Below are 17264 nucleotides of genomic sequence, written 5' to 3' on the forward strand. Positions count from 1 at the left end.
ACTCTGGGATCCCAGGGCCCAGTGAATCCCTTCTGGGGTTGTAGGGTGGGCGAGGTCTGTCCCAAGATACCCCCCACTTCCTGGGCCAGTGCCCCCCTTTCCCCGTTATTTTCCGTTCTGTGCGCCTCATACATTTCGGCTTCTCCCCAACCACCTGGTGCCTGGCCTTTACTTTTGATTTTCAACCTTTCTGTGTCCCTCCCTTCCCCTCCCCCAACCCATTGGTTGATTTTGCTGCTATAATTTGGCTCATACTTTGTCTGCCCTCGCCCACCACCACCACCACCACCACCACCACAACCACAACCACCACCACCACCTCCTCTTCCTCCAAGTAGAAGAGATTGAAGGTAAGAATATGAAAAGTGTGATTCCCTGACCTTCCTCCCATATCCTGACATTACCTCCTTCCTGAGGCACCTGCCCTCACCGGTAGCCTCCCCACCAGCCCCGGTCTGGCCCTGGGGGCTCTGACCCATGTAGGATCCAGAGTCAGGGAGTTCTGGGGCCAGGTATACCCCAGTTGTTGACCTGGGAAAGCATGGATGTGTCTGTCTGGGACTGAGCATTTGTGGGTGGTAGCGATGTGTGGGGTGGGGTGCAGTCCAGGGTGTGCCTGGACAGTGACTTTGAGATGGGAACAGCTGGAAGCCCCCCAACTTGCTGGGCCCCATCCCCAGTCTTTTTGACAAGAAGCAGAATGCTGAGTAGGACAGAGTAGGGGATGAGGGGTTGGGATTTCCTCTGTGAAATGTCATCTTCCTGCCCCAGGGCCAAACCCTGGCCCTCTTAGCTGCACGCCCCTATTTTCTCCAGGCCCCTGCCCTCCACCTGCCATTGCTCACGCCCTCTGCCCATTTTTTTTCAGCCTCCAATATCGATAATGTTGTCCTGGATGAAGATCGTTCTGGGGCTCGCCGCCTGCAAAACCTCTGGAGGTGGGCAAGGAAGGGAAACGTGGTGGGATTGGCTCCTGTGGGGAGATTTGGGAGTAGGTCAGCCCACCTGCTGTCCTCAACCTTCAATTCGTGTTTGCTTCCCCACTCGTGCTCCAGGGACCAGCGAGAAGAAGAACTGGGCGAGTATTACATGAAGAAATACGCCAAGTCATCTGTGGGAGAGACGTAAGGGCATGGCGGGGGCAGGTGGGGGCAGGGAGCAGGTGGTCCCTAAGCGGGAAGGGGCGGGGATCTGACAGAGCTTCACCCCTTCCTGACTGCCCTCCTCCCTTCAGGGTGTATGGAGGATCTGATGAGCTCTCAGATGACATCACCCAGCAGCAGCTGCTCCCAGGAGTCAAGTAAGGGGGTTGGGATGGTGGGGGCCGTGCTGGGGTGCGAATCTTGTATGGGGTGATGGAGCCCAGACAGGTGGCTCCCTGAAATAAGTCAGGGCAGAGTCACACAGGCAGTGTGGTGGATGGCGGGGGTAGGGAGGGCAAGGTGGCACTTTCTCTTTTCTCTTGCTCCTGGGTAGAAGCGTGGGGAAGTCAGTGAGTATGAGGGAACCTGGATGTGAAACCAGAGGAAGGGGGTGGCCCTGGGGGTTCGTCTGTTTGTTACTGAAGATCCAGCTTCACTGAAGGCCTTCCTTTTCCTCTGCTGCTTAGGGATCCCAATCTGTGGACTGTCAAATGTAAGGTATGTGCTCTGACCTCGGGGCTTGGAGGAGGTGGGAGAATGAGGGAGGCTGCTTTGTGGGGGAGAAGTGTCTGTCTGTCCTGGGTCTCCGTGGCCTGCCAGTCACTTGGTCCTTCTGTCTCCATCCCTCACTCCACGTTACTGACTGGCTATCTCCCACCTCCATCTTCCTGGCTGTCCATCCTTCTTTCTCTCTCCTCTCTTGGTCCTACTTTATTTTTCTTGCTGCTGTCTCCTTCCCCCTTTCCTGTGTCCTTTCCTCCATCCTGTCATCTCTCTCAAATCTGCCTCTCATTTTCCAGATTGGGGAGGAACGGGCCACGGCCATTTCCTTGATGCGCAAGTTCATTGCCTACCAGTTCACAGACACGGTAAGTCGGGTAGGCAGGCGGCTTGGTGGGGAGACATGGCAACACCCAGAGGGAAGGACATTGTCAACTTCAGGGGTACCAGGTGCCTCTGTGCTGAGCAGAGCTGCCTGCTGAGTGAGCTGCTTGAGCTGGAATAAGACCACTGCCTAGATGGAAGGGCTCTTCTCGGCCTAGACGGATATGTTGTCTTTGTTCTCTGCATTTATGGCAGGGTCTTGCCACCCTTGTAGCCCTTTGGAAGTCAGCCAGCTAGCTTCCTGCACCTTTTCTTCATGAGAGTGGGTTTGCCTGTTCACCAGCCCTGTTGGGCTGGGGTCACCCACTTCACCACATGCCAGGCAGCAAATGCTGCATCCAAGGCCCAGGTCTTTCTTTAGACTGACAGAGTTTGAGTCCTGCCCTTGCCACTTCTTAGCTGCGTGACTCTGATGCACCTACTTCCCCTCTCTGGGCCCCTTGGTTGCCTCTCAGCATCATTAGGATTAGGTGGCTTTTGGCTGGGCGCAGTGGCATTCACCTGTAATACCAGCACTCTGGAAGGCTGAGGCAGGCAGATCACTTAAGGTCAGGAGTTCGAGACCAGCCTGGCCAACGTGGTGAAACCCCGTCTCTACTAAAAATACAAAACTCAGCCGGGCGTGGTGGTGCACACCTGTAGTCCCAGCTACTTGGGAAGCTGAGGCAGGAGAATCACTTGAACCCAGGAGGCAGAGGTTGCAGTGAGCCGAGATCGCATCACTGCACTCCAGTGTGAAAAAAAAAAGGATTAGGTGGCTTTATGTCCAGCTCTCGGCTAGGACTTGTTCTGCAGCTTGCATTTACTTAGCAGAGCTGTTGTCAAAGGCTTCATTGGCAGTTTGGGAACCAGGGCAAATGCTATGAAGGGTGCTGGCTGGTAGCTTTCTCAGTTAACATGATCCCTGCTAGGGATCATGCTTTTACTTGTCCAGCCACTGGGTGTGACCCAGTGGGACCAAGTAGACAGTTGTAGGGTTTGCAAACTATGCTTTTAAATGTGCTCAAATGTCCTCCTCAAAGGCCGGCCATGGTGGCTCATGCCTGAATCCCCAGCACTTAGGGAGGCTGAGGTGGGTGGATCACGAGGTTAGGAGTTTGAAACCAGCCAGTTTGAGACCAGCCTGGCCAACATGGTGAAACCTTGTCCCTACCAAAAATACAAAAATCAGCTGGGCATGGTGGTGCTTGACTGTAATCCCAGCTACTTGGGAGGCTGAGGCAGGAGAATCACTTGAACCTAGGAGGCAGAGGTTACAGTGAGCCAAGACTGCGCCATTGCACTCCAGCCTGGGCGACAGAGTGAGACTCCGTCTCGGGGTGGGTAGGGGGTGGAATGTCTTCCTCATTATTATAGTAATAAGTGTCCCTGCCTGTCATGGGTGAGACTGGGGTTTGTGGGGTATGATTCCCCAACAGGGAAGTTGAAAAGGTACCTTTTGGCTAGGTGTGGTGGCTAATGTCTGTAATACCAGTATTTTGGGAGGCTGAGGCAAAAGGAGTTCGAGGCCAGCCTGGACATCATAGTGACATAGTGACAACTGGTTTCTACAAAGAAAATAATAATAGGCCGGGCGTGGTGGCTCACGCCTGTAATCCCAGCACTTTGGCAGACTGAGGCGTGTGGATCACCTGAGGTTAAGAGTTCGAGACCAGCTTCACCAGCATGGTGAAACTCCGTCTCTACCAAAAATACAAAAGATTAGCCAGGCGTGGTGGTGCATGTCTATAATCCCAGCTACTCAGGAGGCTGAGACAGGAGAATTGCTTGAACCCAGGAGTTGGAGGTTGTAGTGAGCCAAGCTCGTGCCACTGCACCCCAGCCTGGGCAACAGAGCGAGACTCTGTCTCAAAAAAAAAAAAAAAATAATAATAATAATAATTAAAAGAAGTGTGCTCAAATCCTCCTACATGGTACCCTGGGGTAAAATTCTAGTTACTTCATTTGAGTTATGTCTCTGATTATTCTTTTTTTTTGAGACGGAGTTTCACTCTTGTTGCCCAGGCTGGAGTGCAATGGTGTGATCTCAGCTCACTGCAACCTCTGCCTCAGCCTCCCGAGTAGCTGGGATTATAGGCATCCGCCACCATGCCCGGCTGATTTTTTGTATTTTTAATAGAGACGGGGTTTCACCATATTGGCCAGCCTGGTCTTGAACTCCTGGCTCAAGTGATCCACCCGCCTTGGCCTCCCAAAGTGCTGGGATGGCCGTTCTGAGCCACTGTGCCCAGCCTAAAATTTAACTTTTTTAAAGTGTAAACTATGGTGGATTTTATATATTGTAGTGTATTCATAACCATCATCACCATCTAATTCCAGGACATTATCATTATCCCAAAAATAAACCGATACCCATTAGTCATCACTCCCCATTCCTCCCTCCTCACAGCTCCTGGTAACTATGAATCTACCTTCTTTCTCTGTGGATTTGACTATTGGAACTCTGAATGGTTCATACAAAGGGAATCATACAATATGTCGCCTTTCGTGACTGACTTGCTTCACTTAATGTTTTCAAGACTCATCCATATTGTAGCATATATCAAGACTTCATTTTTTTTTTTGTTTTTTTGAGATGGAGTTTTACTCTTTTTGCCCAGGCTAGAATGTAATGGTGCAGTCTTGGCCCACTGCAACCACTGCCTCCCAGGCTCAACTGATTCTCCTGTCTCAATCTCCCAAGTAGCTGGGATTACAGGCACCCGACACCACGCCTGGCTAATTTTTGTGTTTTTAGTAGAGATAGGGTTTCAGCATGTTGGCCAGGCTGGTCTCGAACTCCTGACCTCAGGTGATCGGCCCACCTCGGCCTCCCAAAGTGTTGGGATTACAGGCGTGAGCCACTGTGCCCAGCCTTAATTTTCTTTTTTTTTTTTTTTTTTTTTGAGACAGAGTCTCGCACCGTTGCCCAGGCTGGAGTGCAATGACGCGATCTCGGCTCACCGCAACCTGCACCTCCCGGGTTCAAGCGATTCTCTTGCCTCAGCCTCCCAAGTAGCTGGGATTACAGGCACCCACCACCATGCCCAGCTAATTTTTTTTTTTTTTTTTTGTATTTTTAGTAGAGATGGGGTTTCACCATGTTGGCCAGGCTGACCTTGAACTCCTGACCTCAGATGATCCACCCCTCAGCCTCCCAAAGTGCTGGGATTACAGGCATGAACCCACTGCGCCTGGCCAACCGGCCTTAATTTTTGTATTTTTAGTAGAGGCAAGGTTTCACCATGTTGGCCAGGCTGGTATTGAACTCCTGACCTCAAGTGATCCTCCTGCCTCGGCCTCCCAAAGTGCTGGGATTACAGGCATGAGCCACCGCTCCTGGCCTTTTTTTTTCTTTTAGTTGGTATTTACAGCTATACATTTACTTCTAAGCATGGCTTTTTTCAAATCTCATAAGTTTTGGTATCTAGGAGTGTGTTGCCATGTATTTGTGAATTTCCTAAGTATGTTTCTGTTGGTTTTTAACTTCATTACATATGGGTGGAGAATATACTTTATATGATTTTAGTTCTTTTATGTTTACTGAGACGTGTTTTATGGCCTAACCTGTGGTTTATTCTGGAAAGTTTAATATGCCCTTGAGAAGAAAGTGCATTCTGCTGTTGTTAGATGGAGTGTTCTTTTTTCCCATTTCCGCTTAATAAGTGGAAAGTGAAGATGAAATGTTCTGTCTATAGCTGGCTATTAGGTTTAGGTGGCTTACAGTGTTGCTCAAGTGTTCTCTTTCCTTGTTGATCTTGGGTCTAGCTCTATCCATGATTGAAAGCAGGGTACTGCAGTCAGTGATTGTTACTGTTGAGTTGTCAGTTTCTTCCTTCATTTTCATTAGTTTCTGCTTCATGTATTTTGAGGCTCTGTTAGTTTTATATACATTTGTAATTCTATCTTCCTGATGGATTGACCTTTTTATTGTTATAAAATGTTTTTTGTTGTCTCTGGTAGCAATTTTTGTCTTAAAGTATATTTTGTCTGATGTAAGCACTCCTTTCTTGGTTCTTCTTCTAGTTGCTTTTTTTTTTTTTTTGAGACGGAGTTTTGCTCTTATTGCCCAGGCTGGAGTGCAATGGTGCAATCTCAGCTCACCGCAACCTCCACCTCCCGGGTTCAAGCGACTCTTCTGCCTCAGCCTCCCGTGTAGCTGGGATGACAGGCATGTGCCACCACACCCGGCTAATCTTGGGTATTTTTAGTAGAGACAGGGTTTCTCCGTGTTGGTCAGGCTGGTCTTGAACTCTTGACCCCAAGTGATCCACCCGCCTTGGCCTCCCAAAGTGCTGGGATTACAAGCATGAGCCACCGTGCCCGGCTCTAGTTGCTTTTTTACACAAAACATTGGTTGGATAGCTTTGTATATTAGTACATACAGGTTAATCTAATTTTTATTTTATTTTTTATTTTTAAGAGACAGGGTTTCACTCTGTTGCCCAGGCTGGAGTGCAGTGGTGCGATGTCAGCTCACTGCAGCCTCAACCTCCCGGGCTCAAGCAGTCCTCCCCGCTCAGCCTCCTGAGTAGCTGGGACTACAGGCATGTGCCATCACACCCAGCTAGTTTTTGTATTCTTTAACTGCAACATTGTATTTCATGGTACATTAAGCCATAAGTTAACTAGTTACTGTTTCTGGATATTTTTTAAATTTTTAGTCTGGTTTGTTTGCTGTGATAAATAATTCTGCAGGGAACACCTTTGTGTCCACGTCATTGTGCCAGTGTGTTTCTGTGGAATAAATTCCTAGAAGAGGGACTGCTGATGAGTGGCAGTCATTTCTGTTATTAGCCGTTGTGTCTCACTGTTTCCTCCTTCCACCGGCTCACCCTGCAGCCCCTGCAGATCAAGTCAGTAGTGGCACCAGAGCATGTGAAGGGCTACATCTACGTGGAGGCCTACAAGCAGACCCATGTGAAGCAGGCCATTGAGGGGGTGGGCAACCTGCGGCTTGGCTACTGGAACCAGCAGATGGTGCCCATCAAGGAGATGACAGACGTGCTCAAAGTGGTGAAGGAGGTGGCCAACCTGAAACCAAAGTCCTGGGTCCGCCTCAAGCGGGGCATCTACAAGGATGACATTGCTCAGGTGCCCGGGGCGGGGTGGCATGGGGGTCAGGGTCCCTCCATTCTGTTCTCCCTTCCTTTCCTTTTGTCCTTCCCACCCTCTTTGTGCTGCAGAGAATAGAACCCCACTCAGATGAGTTGAAGCAGAGTCTGGGTTTTGTGAGCACACAGGAAACGGATGGCCGTCTTCTGTGCACATTCCCAGGCGTGTTGAGTAAAGGTCTGAAGGATCGGAGGGCGTGAGGCATGTGGAGCTCTTGGGGAGGAGTGTTGTAGGCAGCAGGAGTGGCCTGTGAGATAGGATGGCACAGTCACTGGCTACAGCAGGGATGGCGTGGGATGAGTCAGGGAGCTCACGAGGGCCTGCGGCCCATTGGAGAGCTTTGGTGTTTACTGGCGTAGGATGGGAGGGCTGTAAGGGACACAGGCTGACTTCAATGTTAATAAGATTTCTCTGGTGACTGTGTTGAGACTAGACCACTGGTTCTCAAGCCAGGGCGATGTTTCCCCAGGGGACATTTGGTAACGTCTGGAGACATTTTTGGTTATGTCAGCTGGGGAGGGGGTTGATGATTATGGCATCTAGCAGGTTAAAGCCAGAAATGCTAGACACACACATCCTCCAATGCACAGGATGGCTGCCCACAACAAAAAATTACCTGGCCCAAAAAGTCAATAGTGCCAAGGTTGAGAAACCCGGGAATAGCCTGGAGGGGGCCATGGGCAAGAGCGTGGAGACCAGGGAGGAGGCTGCTGCTGTAGCACATCCCACCCAGATGGCAGTGCTGGTGGGATAGGACCAAGACCCTCATACACGTTGAGTGTGTCTAACCTGAATGCTTGAGACCACAGGTGTTTTTCAGATTTCAGATTTTTTCAGCTTTTGGAATATTTGCATTATACTTGCCGGTTGAGCATCCCAAATCTGAAAATCCAAGAGTGAGCATTTCCTTCGAGCATCATGTTGGTTCTCACAGGGTTTCCTATTTTTGAGCATTTTGGGTTTTTGGATTTGGAATGCTGAGACTGCAGTGGAGGAGGGGAAGAGGTCAGGTATTTTGAAGGCAGAGCTGATGGAATTTGCCAACGGGTCGGGTGTGAGTGTAAGAGAAAGGAGTCAAGCGTGGCTCCCAGGTTGTGTGCCTGAGCAGAGGGAAGAATGGAGTGGGAGGCGGCAGGTTTGGGGGAATCAGCGGTTTGGCTGCGGTTGTCCTGGATTTGAAGGACCTTTAGACATCCAGGTGGAGATACCAAGCAGGCAGTGGCTACTCAGTGCCAGAGTTGAGGGGAGAGACAAGCTAGAGTGGGACTTTTGGGAGTGGTCAGCAGCCTGGTTTCTTCCCCACCATCCTGCGTCCCTTCTCCTTCCTAGCATCTCCTGACCCTTCTTGTGTCTGGGGTCAGGGAGGAGAGTGGGGCCCTGCTGACCTCCTGCTCGCCCTGCTCAGGTGGACTACGTGGAGCCCAGCCAGAACACCATCTCCCTGAAGATGATCCCACGCATCGACTACGATCGCATCAAGGCCCGCATGAGCTTGGTACTCAGGGGAATCTGTGGCCTGGGGGAGGGAGTGTGCTCGATCCCGCTGGTGGCCAAGCCCCCTCCCTCACCCTTCCCACCCATGCCCCTTTCCTCCATAGAAAGACTGGTTTGCCAAAAGGAAGAAGTTTAAGCGGCCTCCACAGAGGCTGTTTGATGCTGAGAAGATCAGGTGCGTGTCCTTGGGGACTGGCTGGGCTGGGTCCCCAGGGCCGGTGTGCAGAATGTGCCTTTTGCAGGTTCCTCCCCAGGGGTGGCCCCGCCACAGGTTTAGCCTGTGAATTGGTTAGCTTGGCAGTATAGCCTCAGGCAAGTCACTTCACATCCCTGTGCCTCAGTTTCTTCTGCTATAAAGATTGATGAGGCTGGGTGCAGCGGGAGGGAGCACTTTGGAAGGCTAAGGCAGGAGGCTTGCTTGAGGCAAGGAGTTCGAGACCAGCCTGGGCAACATAATGAGATCCCATCTTATAATAATAATAATAAAAAGAAAAAAGTTAAAAAAATATTTAAAAAGATTGATGAGGCTGGGCGTGATGGCTCACACCTATAATCCCAGCACTTTGGGAGGCCGAGGCGGGCGGATCACTTGAGGTCAGGAGTTCAAGACCAGCCTGGCCAACATGGTGAAACCTTGTCTCTGCTAAAAATACAAAAATTAGCCAAAGGTTGTGGTCAGCTCCTGTAATCCAAGCTACTTGGGAGGCTGAGGCAGGAGAATTGCTTAAACCCATGAGGCAGAAATTGCAGTGAGCCGAGATTGTGCCACTGCACTCCAGCCTGGGTGACAGAGCGAGACTCCGTCTCAAAAAAAAAGAAAACAACCTCTGCTTCCTCAGATTATAGATTATAGTGAGAATTAAATAAATTAGTATGCATATGTACTCAGAATGCCCTTGGCACGTAGTAAGTGTGATCCATGGTATGATATATTGAAATGGGATTCATGGACTATGTCAGGCTTTAAAAAGTCTCCTTTCCTGATCTGTTTATGCCCACTTGAGATGGGGGGGTATGGAGCGCCTTTCCCTCAGGATGCCCCCCAGACTCCCTAGCTGGGTAGAGAATTGGAGCAGCCCAGGAATTTCAACATCCCAGGGCCAAATGGGGGCTCCGGCAGGGAGGGCAGGAGAGGAGGACATGGAGAAACGAGAGGTGCCAGTGACACTCTTCCCTCTGGTCCTGTTCTAGAACTAATTGTGTGTGATTCAGCCAGTCAGGTTTTCCTTCAGATAAAGGAAGAGCTGTGGAATGCACCTTTGAGTCTGCACCCAAGGGCCTTGCTAATACTTCACCTGCCTTGAGTTCGGACCCATTTATACCACTGGTTTCGACTCACCTGAACCTCTTTTTGCAAAGAACAAACCCTAGTGCTCCCTTACCCCCCAGCAAGCCAGCTGACCAAGTACCCCAGCATGCCCAGCAGAGCATGCTGGCCTCTCTCCCAGATTCACCATGGGAGAAGGCGATTGCATGAGCGCAGGAGGAACTTGACCTGCTCCTCCATGAAGGAGGCTCCTTCCCCACCCCGGAGACTCGGAACAGGCACTAAGCGGCTGCCACTCCACATTTGGGGCCGGGAGCTGCAGGCTTGGGAGTCCCACCTGCCTGCTTTTGAATCCTGTCAAGACTCTGGCTTGGCACCCTTGGGCATGTGATGTGACCTTCCTGAGCCTGCATTCCCTCACCTGGAAGTGATGAGCAGTTACTGATGCCACAGATTTGGGGAAGAGCCTGTGAGGTCATGAATGTGCAGGCCAGGCTGAGCGCTCTGCGAATATTCACTGGTATCATTGTCTGAAACTGTTATTTTGTTCAGCTAATGTTTACTGCATACTTTCTGTGTACTGGGCACTATTCTTGGTGAAATTTAGTGAATGTTACATCCCTGACCTTCTGGAGCTGACATGCTAGTTAGGGGGACAGGTCAAACACTAGATTGTCAGATGGTGATCGGTGCTCAAAGATAAATCAGGGAATGGGTGGAGGAGTGCAGGGAGGTGGGAGGCGGGCCTTTGGGGTTTGTGAGAAGTCACTGCTGCCAAGAGGGTGTGTGCTGGGATGGGATGGGTCAGTCCGCCTGTGGTCCTCTCCCTCTGTTGCCAGCTGAGAAGACTGAGGTACAGCAAAATTTTCTTCTTGACTCTCCCTTCTAATCTTCTCTCCCCCATCAAATTCCAGGTCCCTGGGGGGTGATGTTGCCTCTGATGGTGACTTCCTCATCTTTGAGGGGAACCGTTACAGCCGGAAGGGCTTTCTGTTCAAGAGCTTCGCCATGTCTGCTGTGGTGAGGGTCCCAGAGGGGTGTTGGTAATGGGGGTGGTGTGAGTGTTCTCCTGCAGGTGATGCCCTGGGCTGTGGGTTATCTGGTTCTGTCCCACTCCTCAAGTTAGGAGTGTTCCCTAGGAGAATTATTCCCCTAGGACCCACTCAGCCCACTCAGCTGGGCTGTTGCACTGACCTCGGTCCATTTCCTTCTCTTCCCCTCACCGCTGGGGGCTTAGATCACGGAGGGTGTGAAGCCAACACTCTCTGAGCTGGAAAAGTTTGAGGACCAGCCAGAGGGCATTGACCTGGAGGTGGTGACTGAGAGCACAGGTATTTGATCCCCCTCTATAACCTGGGCCAAGGAGCAGGGGCGGCCCATGGTGGCAACCCCCGAGTCAGCCCTACGACTGCCCCTGCAGGGAAGGAGCGGGAGCACAACTTCCAACCTGGGGACAACGTGGAGGTCTGTGAGGGTGAGCTCATCAACCTGCAGGGCAAGATCCTCAGCGTGGATGGCAACAAGATCACCATCATGCCCAAGCATGAGGACCTCAAGGTGGGTGCCCGGTGTTCTTGGGCAGGGGTTGGAGTGTTCAGGCACATCTGACTGTATGTGGCTGTCGAGGCGGTGGTGTGCCTGGTGACACCTGGTTTCCAGGAGGGTAAGTTGAGGCCCTTCTAGCATTCTCGGGTGCCTGAGAGGCTCTGTCTGAGTGCAGCTCAGGGTCAGTGGGCAGCAGGCCTGCCTGGTGGTGTCTGTCTCTGGAGAGTGACTTGGTCTATCGTTTGTTTCTGAAAAGCAAGATATCTGGGTAGTACTGGGTTGAGAGTGTGATTAACCAAGGAGTAATCTGAGGCTTGATTTTGTTTGCTTAGAGCGGGGTGTGTGTTTGTCTGTGTCTGGTGTGTGTCTGAGGGGTTGTGCAGGCCCAATGTGATGTGTGGGGTGAGGCTGTCTCCGGGTGGGGCTGAGGAGCTGTCCAGTCGGGGGTCCTGTGTCTGAGGGGCAGGCTCTCTGTGTGGGTATAGGTAGGCATCATGTGTCTTAAGGGCGGGCTGGGGTAAAGGTTGTCCAGGTTGGTGTCCTGTGTCTGGGGTCAGCTGTTTCTGGGGCAGTCTGAGGGGTCGTCCAGGTGGACTAAGGTAGTCTGGGGTGGGTGGTATGAGCCTGAAGTGGGGTTTTTGAGAACATGAGTGGATTCTGAAGACAGGAGGGGCAGGCAGGTTGTGGTGGTCTCCCCTCACCTGTTTGTTGTCCCCACACCCAATCCCCCAGGACATGTTGGAGTTCCCAGCCCAGGAACTTCGGAAATACTTCAAGATGGGGGACCACGTGAAGGTGATTGCCGGCCGATTCGAGGGCGACACAGGCCTCATTGTGCGGGTGGAGGAGAATTTCGTTATCCTGTTCTCTGACCTCACCATGCATGAGGTAGGTGGATAGAAGGGTCGGGGAAGGGTGCACGTGCCAAGAGGAGACCCAGGTAGGCGAGCCACCTGGACTGGGCCTCACCCCTTTCACCATCCCTGGCAGCTGAAGGTGCTCCCCCGGGACCTGCAGCTCTGCTCAGAGACAGCATCAGGTGTGGATGTTGGGGGCCAGCATGAATGGGGCGAGCTGGTGCAGCTGGATCCCCAGACTGTGGGTGTCATCGTGCGACTAGAACGGGAGACCTTCCAGGTGTGTGTATTGTGCTCTGTGGTGGGGACTTGCTTTTAGGAGGCTTCCTGTCCCTCAATCCCTCATCCTGGGAAGTGGCAGAGCCCCCATACTGCTCTGGGTTGCAGACCTGGCTCTGTCACTTACATCTGACTGGCTGATAGTGGGCACATGGCAAGTCATTGATCCCTCCCCTTGCCTGTTTTCACACCCTATAAAATGGAAACGAGAGCAGCGTCTACTTTGTTCGTAGTGAATGATTCCCTGAGGTTAGATCTGTACCCTGGTGGCTGTTGCTCGCTAAAGGATGGAGTGCCACATGTGCCCTCCTGCCTTTGCTCCTTCCTCATGGATGTGGGAGTCATGGAGCACAGTACTTAGGATCCTGGACTCCACATCCACATCTCGGCTTTGTTGCTCCTGTACTGTCTGACCCTGGGCTAGTGACTCACCCTCTCTGAGCCTGAGTTTCCCTCTGTAAGATGGAAATCATGACAGAATCCACCTCAGAGGAAGTTTTGAGGCTTCAGTGAAATCTTACGGGGCCTGACACAGAATGATGGATGAACAATGTTGCTATCAGCCCCTTCTTCCATCTCTCAGGTCCCTGTTGCCCAATCGGGGGTGAAGTCTCCTTCCAAAGGGTGTTTTAGAATGACTGGGAACATTTTTGGTTGACCCAGTACCTAAAGGGTGGCACTCTGCCTGCCTGCCCCACAGCCAGGGAGTTGAGATGCCTTGTGGAGCTTGGGACTGTCTCCCACAAGGAAGGATTATCCCACTTTAGGGAACCCCTGCCCCGTGTCTCCCCTTCCCATTCTCACCCCCACAGCCTCCCTGCTCTCCCTCTGTAGGTGCTGAACATGTACGGGAAGGTGGTGACTGTCAGACATCAGGCTGTGACCCGGAAGAAGGACAACCGCTTTGCTGTGGCCTTGGACTCAGAGCAGAACAATATCCATGTGAAAGACATCGTTAAGGTCATTGATGGCCCCCACTCAGTGAGTACAAGTTCCTGCTTTTGAGCTGCATCTGAAAGAATTTGGTTGGTTGGGGGTGAGGGGGACATGGTCAAGAGAGTGACCCTTCTCTCCCTGGCTAGGGCCGAGAAGGGGAGATTCGCCATCTTTTCCGAAGCTTCGCCTTCCTACATTGCAAGAAACTGGTGGAGAACGGGGGCATGTTTGTCTGCAAGACCCGCCACCTGGTGCTGGCTGGGGGCTCAAAGGTGAGGTGGGCATGGCAGGACCCTGTGCGTTGGGTACCTGGCTCAGCTCTCCAAGCCTCCTCTGGCCCCAGAAGTGATAAGATTGGGCTTGTGAGGGATTAGGAGAGCATTGTCATTGTCAGGTCCTTGGCAAAGAGTGAGAAGGTTTATTTGGGATTCTGAGCTGTTCACCAAGTTATTTTAAGTTATTTATTCATTTCATTTTACTGAGCACCTGTTAGGTGCCAGACACTGGAGAACCAGTGGTGAACAAGACAAAAATACTCTGCTCTCACAGAGCTGATACTCTAGAGGTGGACAGACAGATAAATCTATCGTACAGCTTGAGGTGATAGCAAGCGCTGTGAAGAAAACAGAATGGGCTCAGGAGACAGGGAGTGACCAGGGCTGCTGTTTTAGACAGAGGAGGGTAAAAAAGGCCTCAGTGGGAGGCAGTATTGGAGCAGAGAACTGAATGAAGGGATGGAGAGTGAGCATTCTGGGGGAACAGCAAGTGCAAAGGCCCTGAGGTGGGGCTTGTAGGAAAGTGTGCAGGACCAGCTGTCACAGAGGAATTCAGGCCTGGGGTGTGGGTGACTGGGTGGTCTCCTCAGGGCCTGCACGTGGGATGATGAGTTCCTGTGGTTTGTGGTTCCCCCATCCCCTGCCTGCCAGTTCACTCCTTGCTTCTATCCTAGCCCCGTGATGTGACCAACTTCACCGTGGGTGGCTTTGCGCCTATGAGTCCCCGGATCAGCAGCCCCATGCACCCCAGTGCTGGAGGTGAGAGGGGTTCAGGGTCAGGGGATGTGGTGGGTAGAAGGGGCTGGAAGGAACTTGGTTGTTCAGCCTACACTCACTGAGTGCCTGTGCTGGGCTGGGCACTGCTATTAGGGGTTCACCACCCACCGGAGGGTAGACGCCACAGTGACAGCCCAGAATGGTCAGGGCTTCCATAGGAAAGCCAAGGGGCAGGGGTGGGCAGAGGAGGCTCTTAACCCAAGTAGGGAGGAGTCAAGCAAGTGAAGGGGACGTTCTGATGGTGCCCTTGCTGTGGGCACAGCCGTGGGGGACCAGTGACATTCTCCCCAATCCCCAGGTCAGCGTGGCGGCTTTGGTAGCCCAGGTGGCGGCAGTGGTGGCATGAGCAGGGGCCGGGGCCGGAGGGACAACGAACTCATCGGCCAGACCGTGCGCATCTCCCAGGGGCCCTACAAAGGTGACCTGCGAGGCCTGTGGAGGCCTGGGGAGGGGCATGGTGAAGGAGAGCCTGCCCAGCCTGACCTCCTGTCCCCCTGCAGGCTACATCGGTGTGGTGAAGGATGCCACAGAGTCCACGGCCCGTGTGGAGCTGCACTCCACCTGCCAGACCATCTCTGTGGACCGTCAGCGGCTCACCACGGTGTACGGGCGGGGCCTGGGGAGGGCCAGGGTGGGGCTTGCTAGGCAGTGAGAGGGGTCTGCTCACCCTATTTGTTCTCTGCGTCCCCAGGGGCTCACGGCGCCCGGGCGGCATGACCTCGACCTATGGGAGGACGCCCATGTATGGCTCCCAGACGCCCATGTATGGCTCTGGCTCCCGAACACCCATGTACGGCTCACAGACACCCCTCCAGGATGGTGAGTGCCCGCAGGGGACAGGGAAGAGGGGCTAGGGGGACCTAGAGAAGGGACAGGACTGACAGACACACTCATTTCCCCCATTCCAGGTAGCCGCACCCCACACTACGGCTCGCAGACGCCCCTGCATGATGGCAGCCGCACTCCTGCCCAGAGTGGGGCCTGGGACCCCAACAACCCCAACACGCCATCACGGTGAGTCCAGGGTTCCCCAGGTTCTGGTGTGTGCTGGTGTGTGTGAGGGATGATGCTGGGTGTCTGGGGCATTGGAGGGGTTTGTGGGGCCCACCCAGCATTCTCTGCTCCTAGCCTCAGGCTGGTCCCTTTGAAGGAGGAGGCATAGCATGGCGGGGCGGGGGCAAAGCGGCCTCTCTCCATCCCCAACCTCAGTAGTGATCGTGGTTACCCTTGGGCCTGGAGAAAGATTGCCTGGGTGGAGTGACCTTGGGAGGGCACCCTCATCTCTGTCAGCCACAGTGTCAGCTGTGGAAGGGAAATAACATCAGGAGTGCCTCTGGATGGGGCTCCCGTGAGAATGAAATTGCTTCAGTTGGGGGTCTGGTGTAGGGTGCTGTTCTGGAAGCATCCATCGCATTATCACCACAGTCGCTCTCAACAGACTTTTCTCCCAACAGGGCTGAGGAAGAATATGAGTATGCTTTCGATGATGAGCCCACCCCGTCCCCGCAGGCCTATGGGGGAACCCCCAATCCCCAAACACCTGGCTACCCAGACCCCTCATCCCCACAGGTCAACCCACAATACAACCCACAGACGCCAGGGACGCCGGCCATGTGAGTCCACTGGGGCCGGCCCTCGTCTACCCCTGCCCAAACCCTCCTACTGCCACCACCTCTTTTCCCCTCCCTCCTCCAACAAATGCCCCCTTCTCTCCTGTCTCTGCAGGTACAACACAGACCAGTTCTCTCCCTATGCTGCCCCCTCCCCACAAGGTTCCTACCAGCCCAGCCCCAGCCCCCAGAGCTACCACCAGGTGGCGCCAAGCCCAGCAGGCTACCAGAATACCCACTCCCCGGCCAGCTACCACCCTACACCGTCGCCCATGGCCTATCAGGTAATGGTCTGCCTGCCTGCCCTGAAGGGTGGTGGGCTAGGGTGACTTTGGGAATATAGGGTCGGCCAGGCCAGATGACTGTTCCCAATGACACTTCCTCTTTCCCCTGCAGGCTAGCCCCAGCCCGAGCCCCGTTGGCTACAGTCCTATGACACCTGGAGCTCCCTCCCCTGGTGGCTACAACCCACACACGCCAGGCTCAGGCATCGAGCAGAACTCCAGCGACTGGGTAACCACTGACATTCAGGTGAAGGTGCGGGACACCTACCTGGATACACAGGTGGTGGGACAGACAGGTGTCATCCGCAGTGTCACGGTACGTGGGGCCCAGGGTGGTGGGTGAGCAGGCATCCTCTCCTTGGTACCCCCTAAACTGGGGACAGACCTGTCCCCAGATGGTGACAGCCCAGAGTGGGCAGAGCTGGGATTGAGGAAGCCTAGAGGGCAAGGGGAGCTATGTGAACCCAAAGGAGGCATCTTACCTGATTTAGCGGGGAATCAGGGAGGGCTGCCTGGGGAAGGAGAAATCTGAGCCAAGACCTGACAAATGAATAGGAGTAAGCTAAGGAAAGTGACTGGGGTGAGTGAGTTCCAAATGGAGGGAACTGCATGTGCAGAGGCCTGGAGGTGAGGGGAACCTGGGCACATTCCAGGAGCTGAAGGGTTTGTTGTGGCTGGAACATAAAGAGCCAAAGGGGGCCAAGCAGTGCTTCACACCTGTAATCCCAGCACTCTGGGAGGCCAAAGTGGGCAGATCACCTGAGGTCAGGAGTTCAAGACCAGCCTGGTCAACATGGTGAAACCCTGTCTCTACTAAAA

General features: G+C 53.2%; 1 protein-coding gene and 1 non-coding gene across 3 annotated transcripts in view; both read left to right on the forward strand.

Moving 5' to 3' along the window:
• The window catches only part of SUPT5H (SPT5 homolog, DSIF elongation factor subunit), a 31120-nt gene that overhangs the window by 12405 nt on the left and 1451 nt on the right, over nucleotides 1-17264 (forward strand). The window contains exons 5-28 of one of the 2 annotated variants that reach the window (XM_009435572.5): nucleotides 339-350; nucleotides 869-938; nucleotides 1056-1124; nucleotides 1235-1300; nucleotides 1610-1640; nucleotides 1943-2011; nucleotides 6849-7100; nucleotides 8527-8616; nucleotides 8720-8790; nucleotides 10797-10902; nucleotides 11120-11213; nucleotides 11303-11439; nucleotides 12160-12315; nucleotides 12418-12564; nucleotides 13398-13544; nucleotides 13646-13771; nucleotides 14449-14533; nucleotides 14850-14969; nucleotides 15052-15154; nucleotides 15243-15370; nucleotides 15460-15565; nucleotides 16006-16164; nucleotides 16277-16445; nucleotides 16558-16761. In XM_009435572.5, the coding sequence (XP_009433847.1) occupies nucleotides 339-350; nucleotides 869-938; nucleotides 1056-1124; nucleotides 1235-1300; nucleotides 1610-1640; nucleotides 1943-2011; nucleotides 6849-7100; nucleotides 8527-8616; nucleotides 8720-8790; nucleotides 10797-10902; nucleotides 11120-11213; nucleotides 11303-11439; nucleotides 12160-12315; nucleotides 12418-12564; nucleotides 13398-13544; nucleotides 13646-13771; nucleotides 14449-14533; nucleotides 14850-14969; nucleotides 15052-15154; nucleotides 15243-15370; nucleotides 15460-15565; nucleotides 16006-16164; nucleotides 16277-16445; nucleotides 16558-16761 (2717 nt within the window). The remainder of the gene's footprint in view (nucleotides 1-338; nucleotides 351-868; nucleotides 939-1055; nucleotides 1125-1234; nucleotides 1301-1609; nucleotides 1641-1942; nucleotides 2012-6848; nucleotides 7101-8526; nucleotides 8617-8719; nucleotides 8791-10796; nucleotides 10903-11119; nucleotides 11214-11302; nucleotides 11440-12159; nucleotides 12316-12417; nucleotides 12565-13397; nucleotides 13545-13645; nucleotides 13772-14448; nucleotides 14534-14849; nucleotides 14970-15051; nucleotides 15155-15242; nucleotides 15371-15459; nucleotides 15566-16005; nucleotides 16165-16276; nucleotides 16446-16557; nucleotides 16762-17264) is intronic. The other variant, XM_009435573.3, reaches the window with a different exon arrangement.
• LOC129138145 (small nucleolar RNA ZL116) lies at nucleotides 10263-10334 on the forward strand. The gene has a single exon (XR_008541175.1). It is a non-coding gene; the product is annotated as a small nucleolar RNA ZL116 (small nucleolar RNA).

This window comes from Pan troglodytes, chromosome 20 (assembly GCF_028858775.2).
Source record: "Pan troglodytes isolate AG18354 chromosome 20, NHGRI_mPanTro3-v2.0_pri, whole genome shotgun sequence".
In the NCBI taxonomy this organism is placed as follows: Eukaryota; Metazoa; Chordata; class Mammalia; order Primates; family Hominidae; genus Pan; species Pan troglodytes.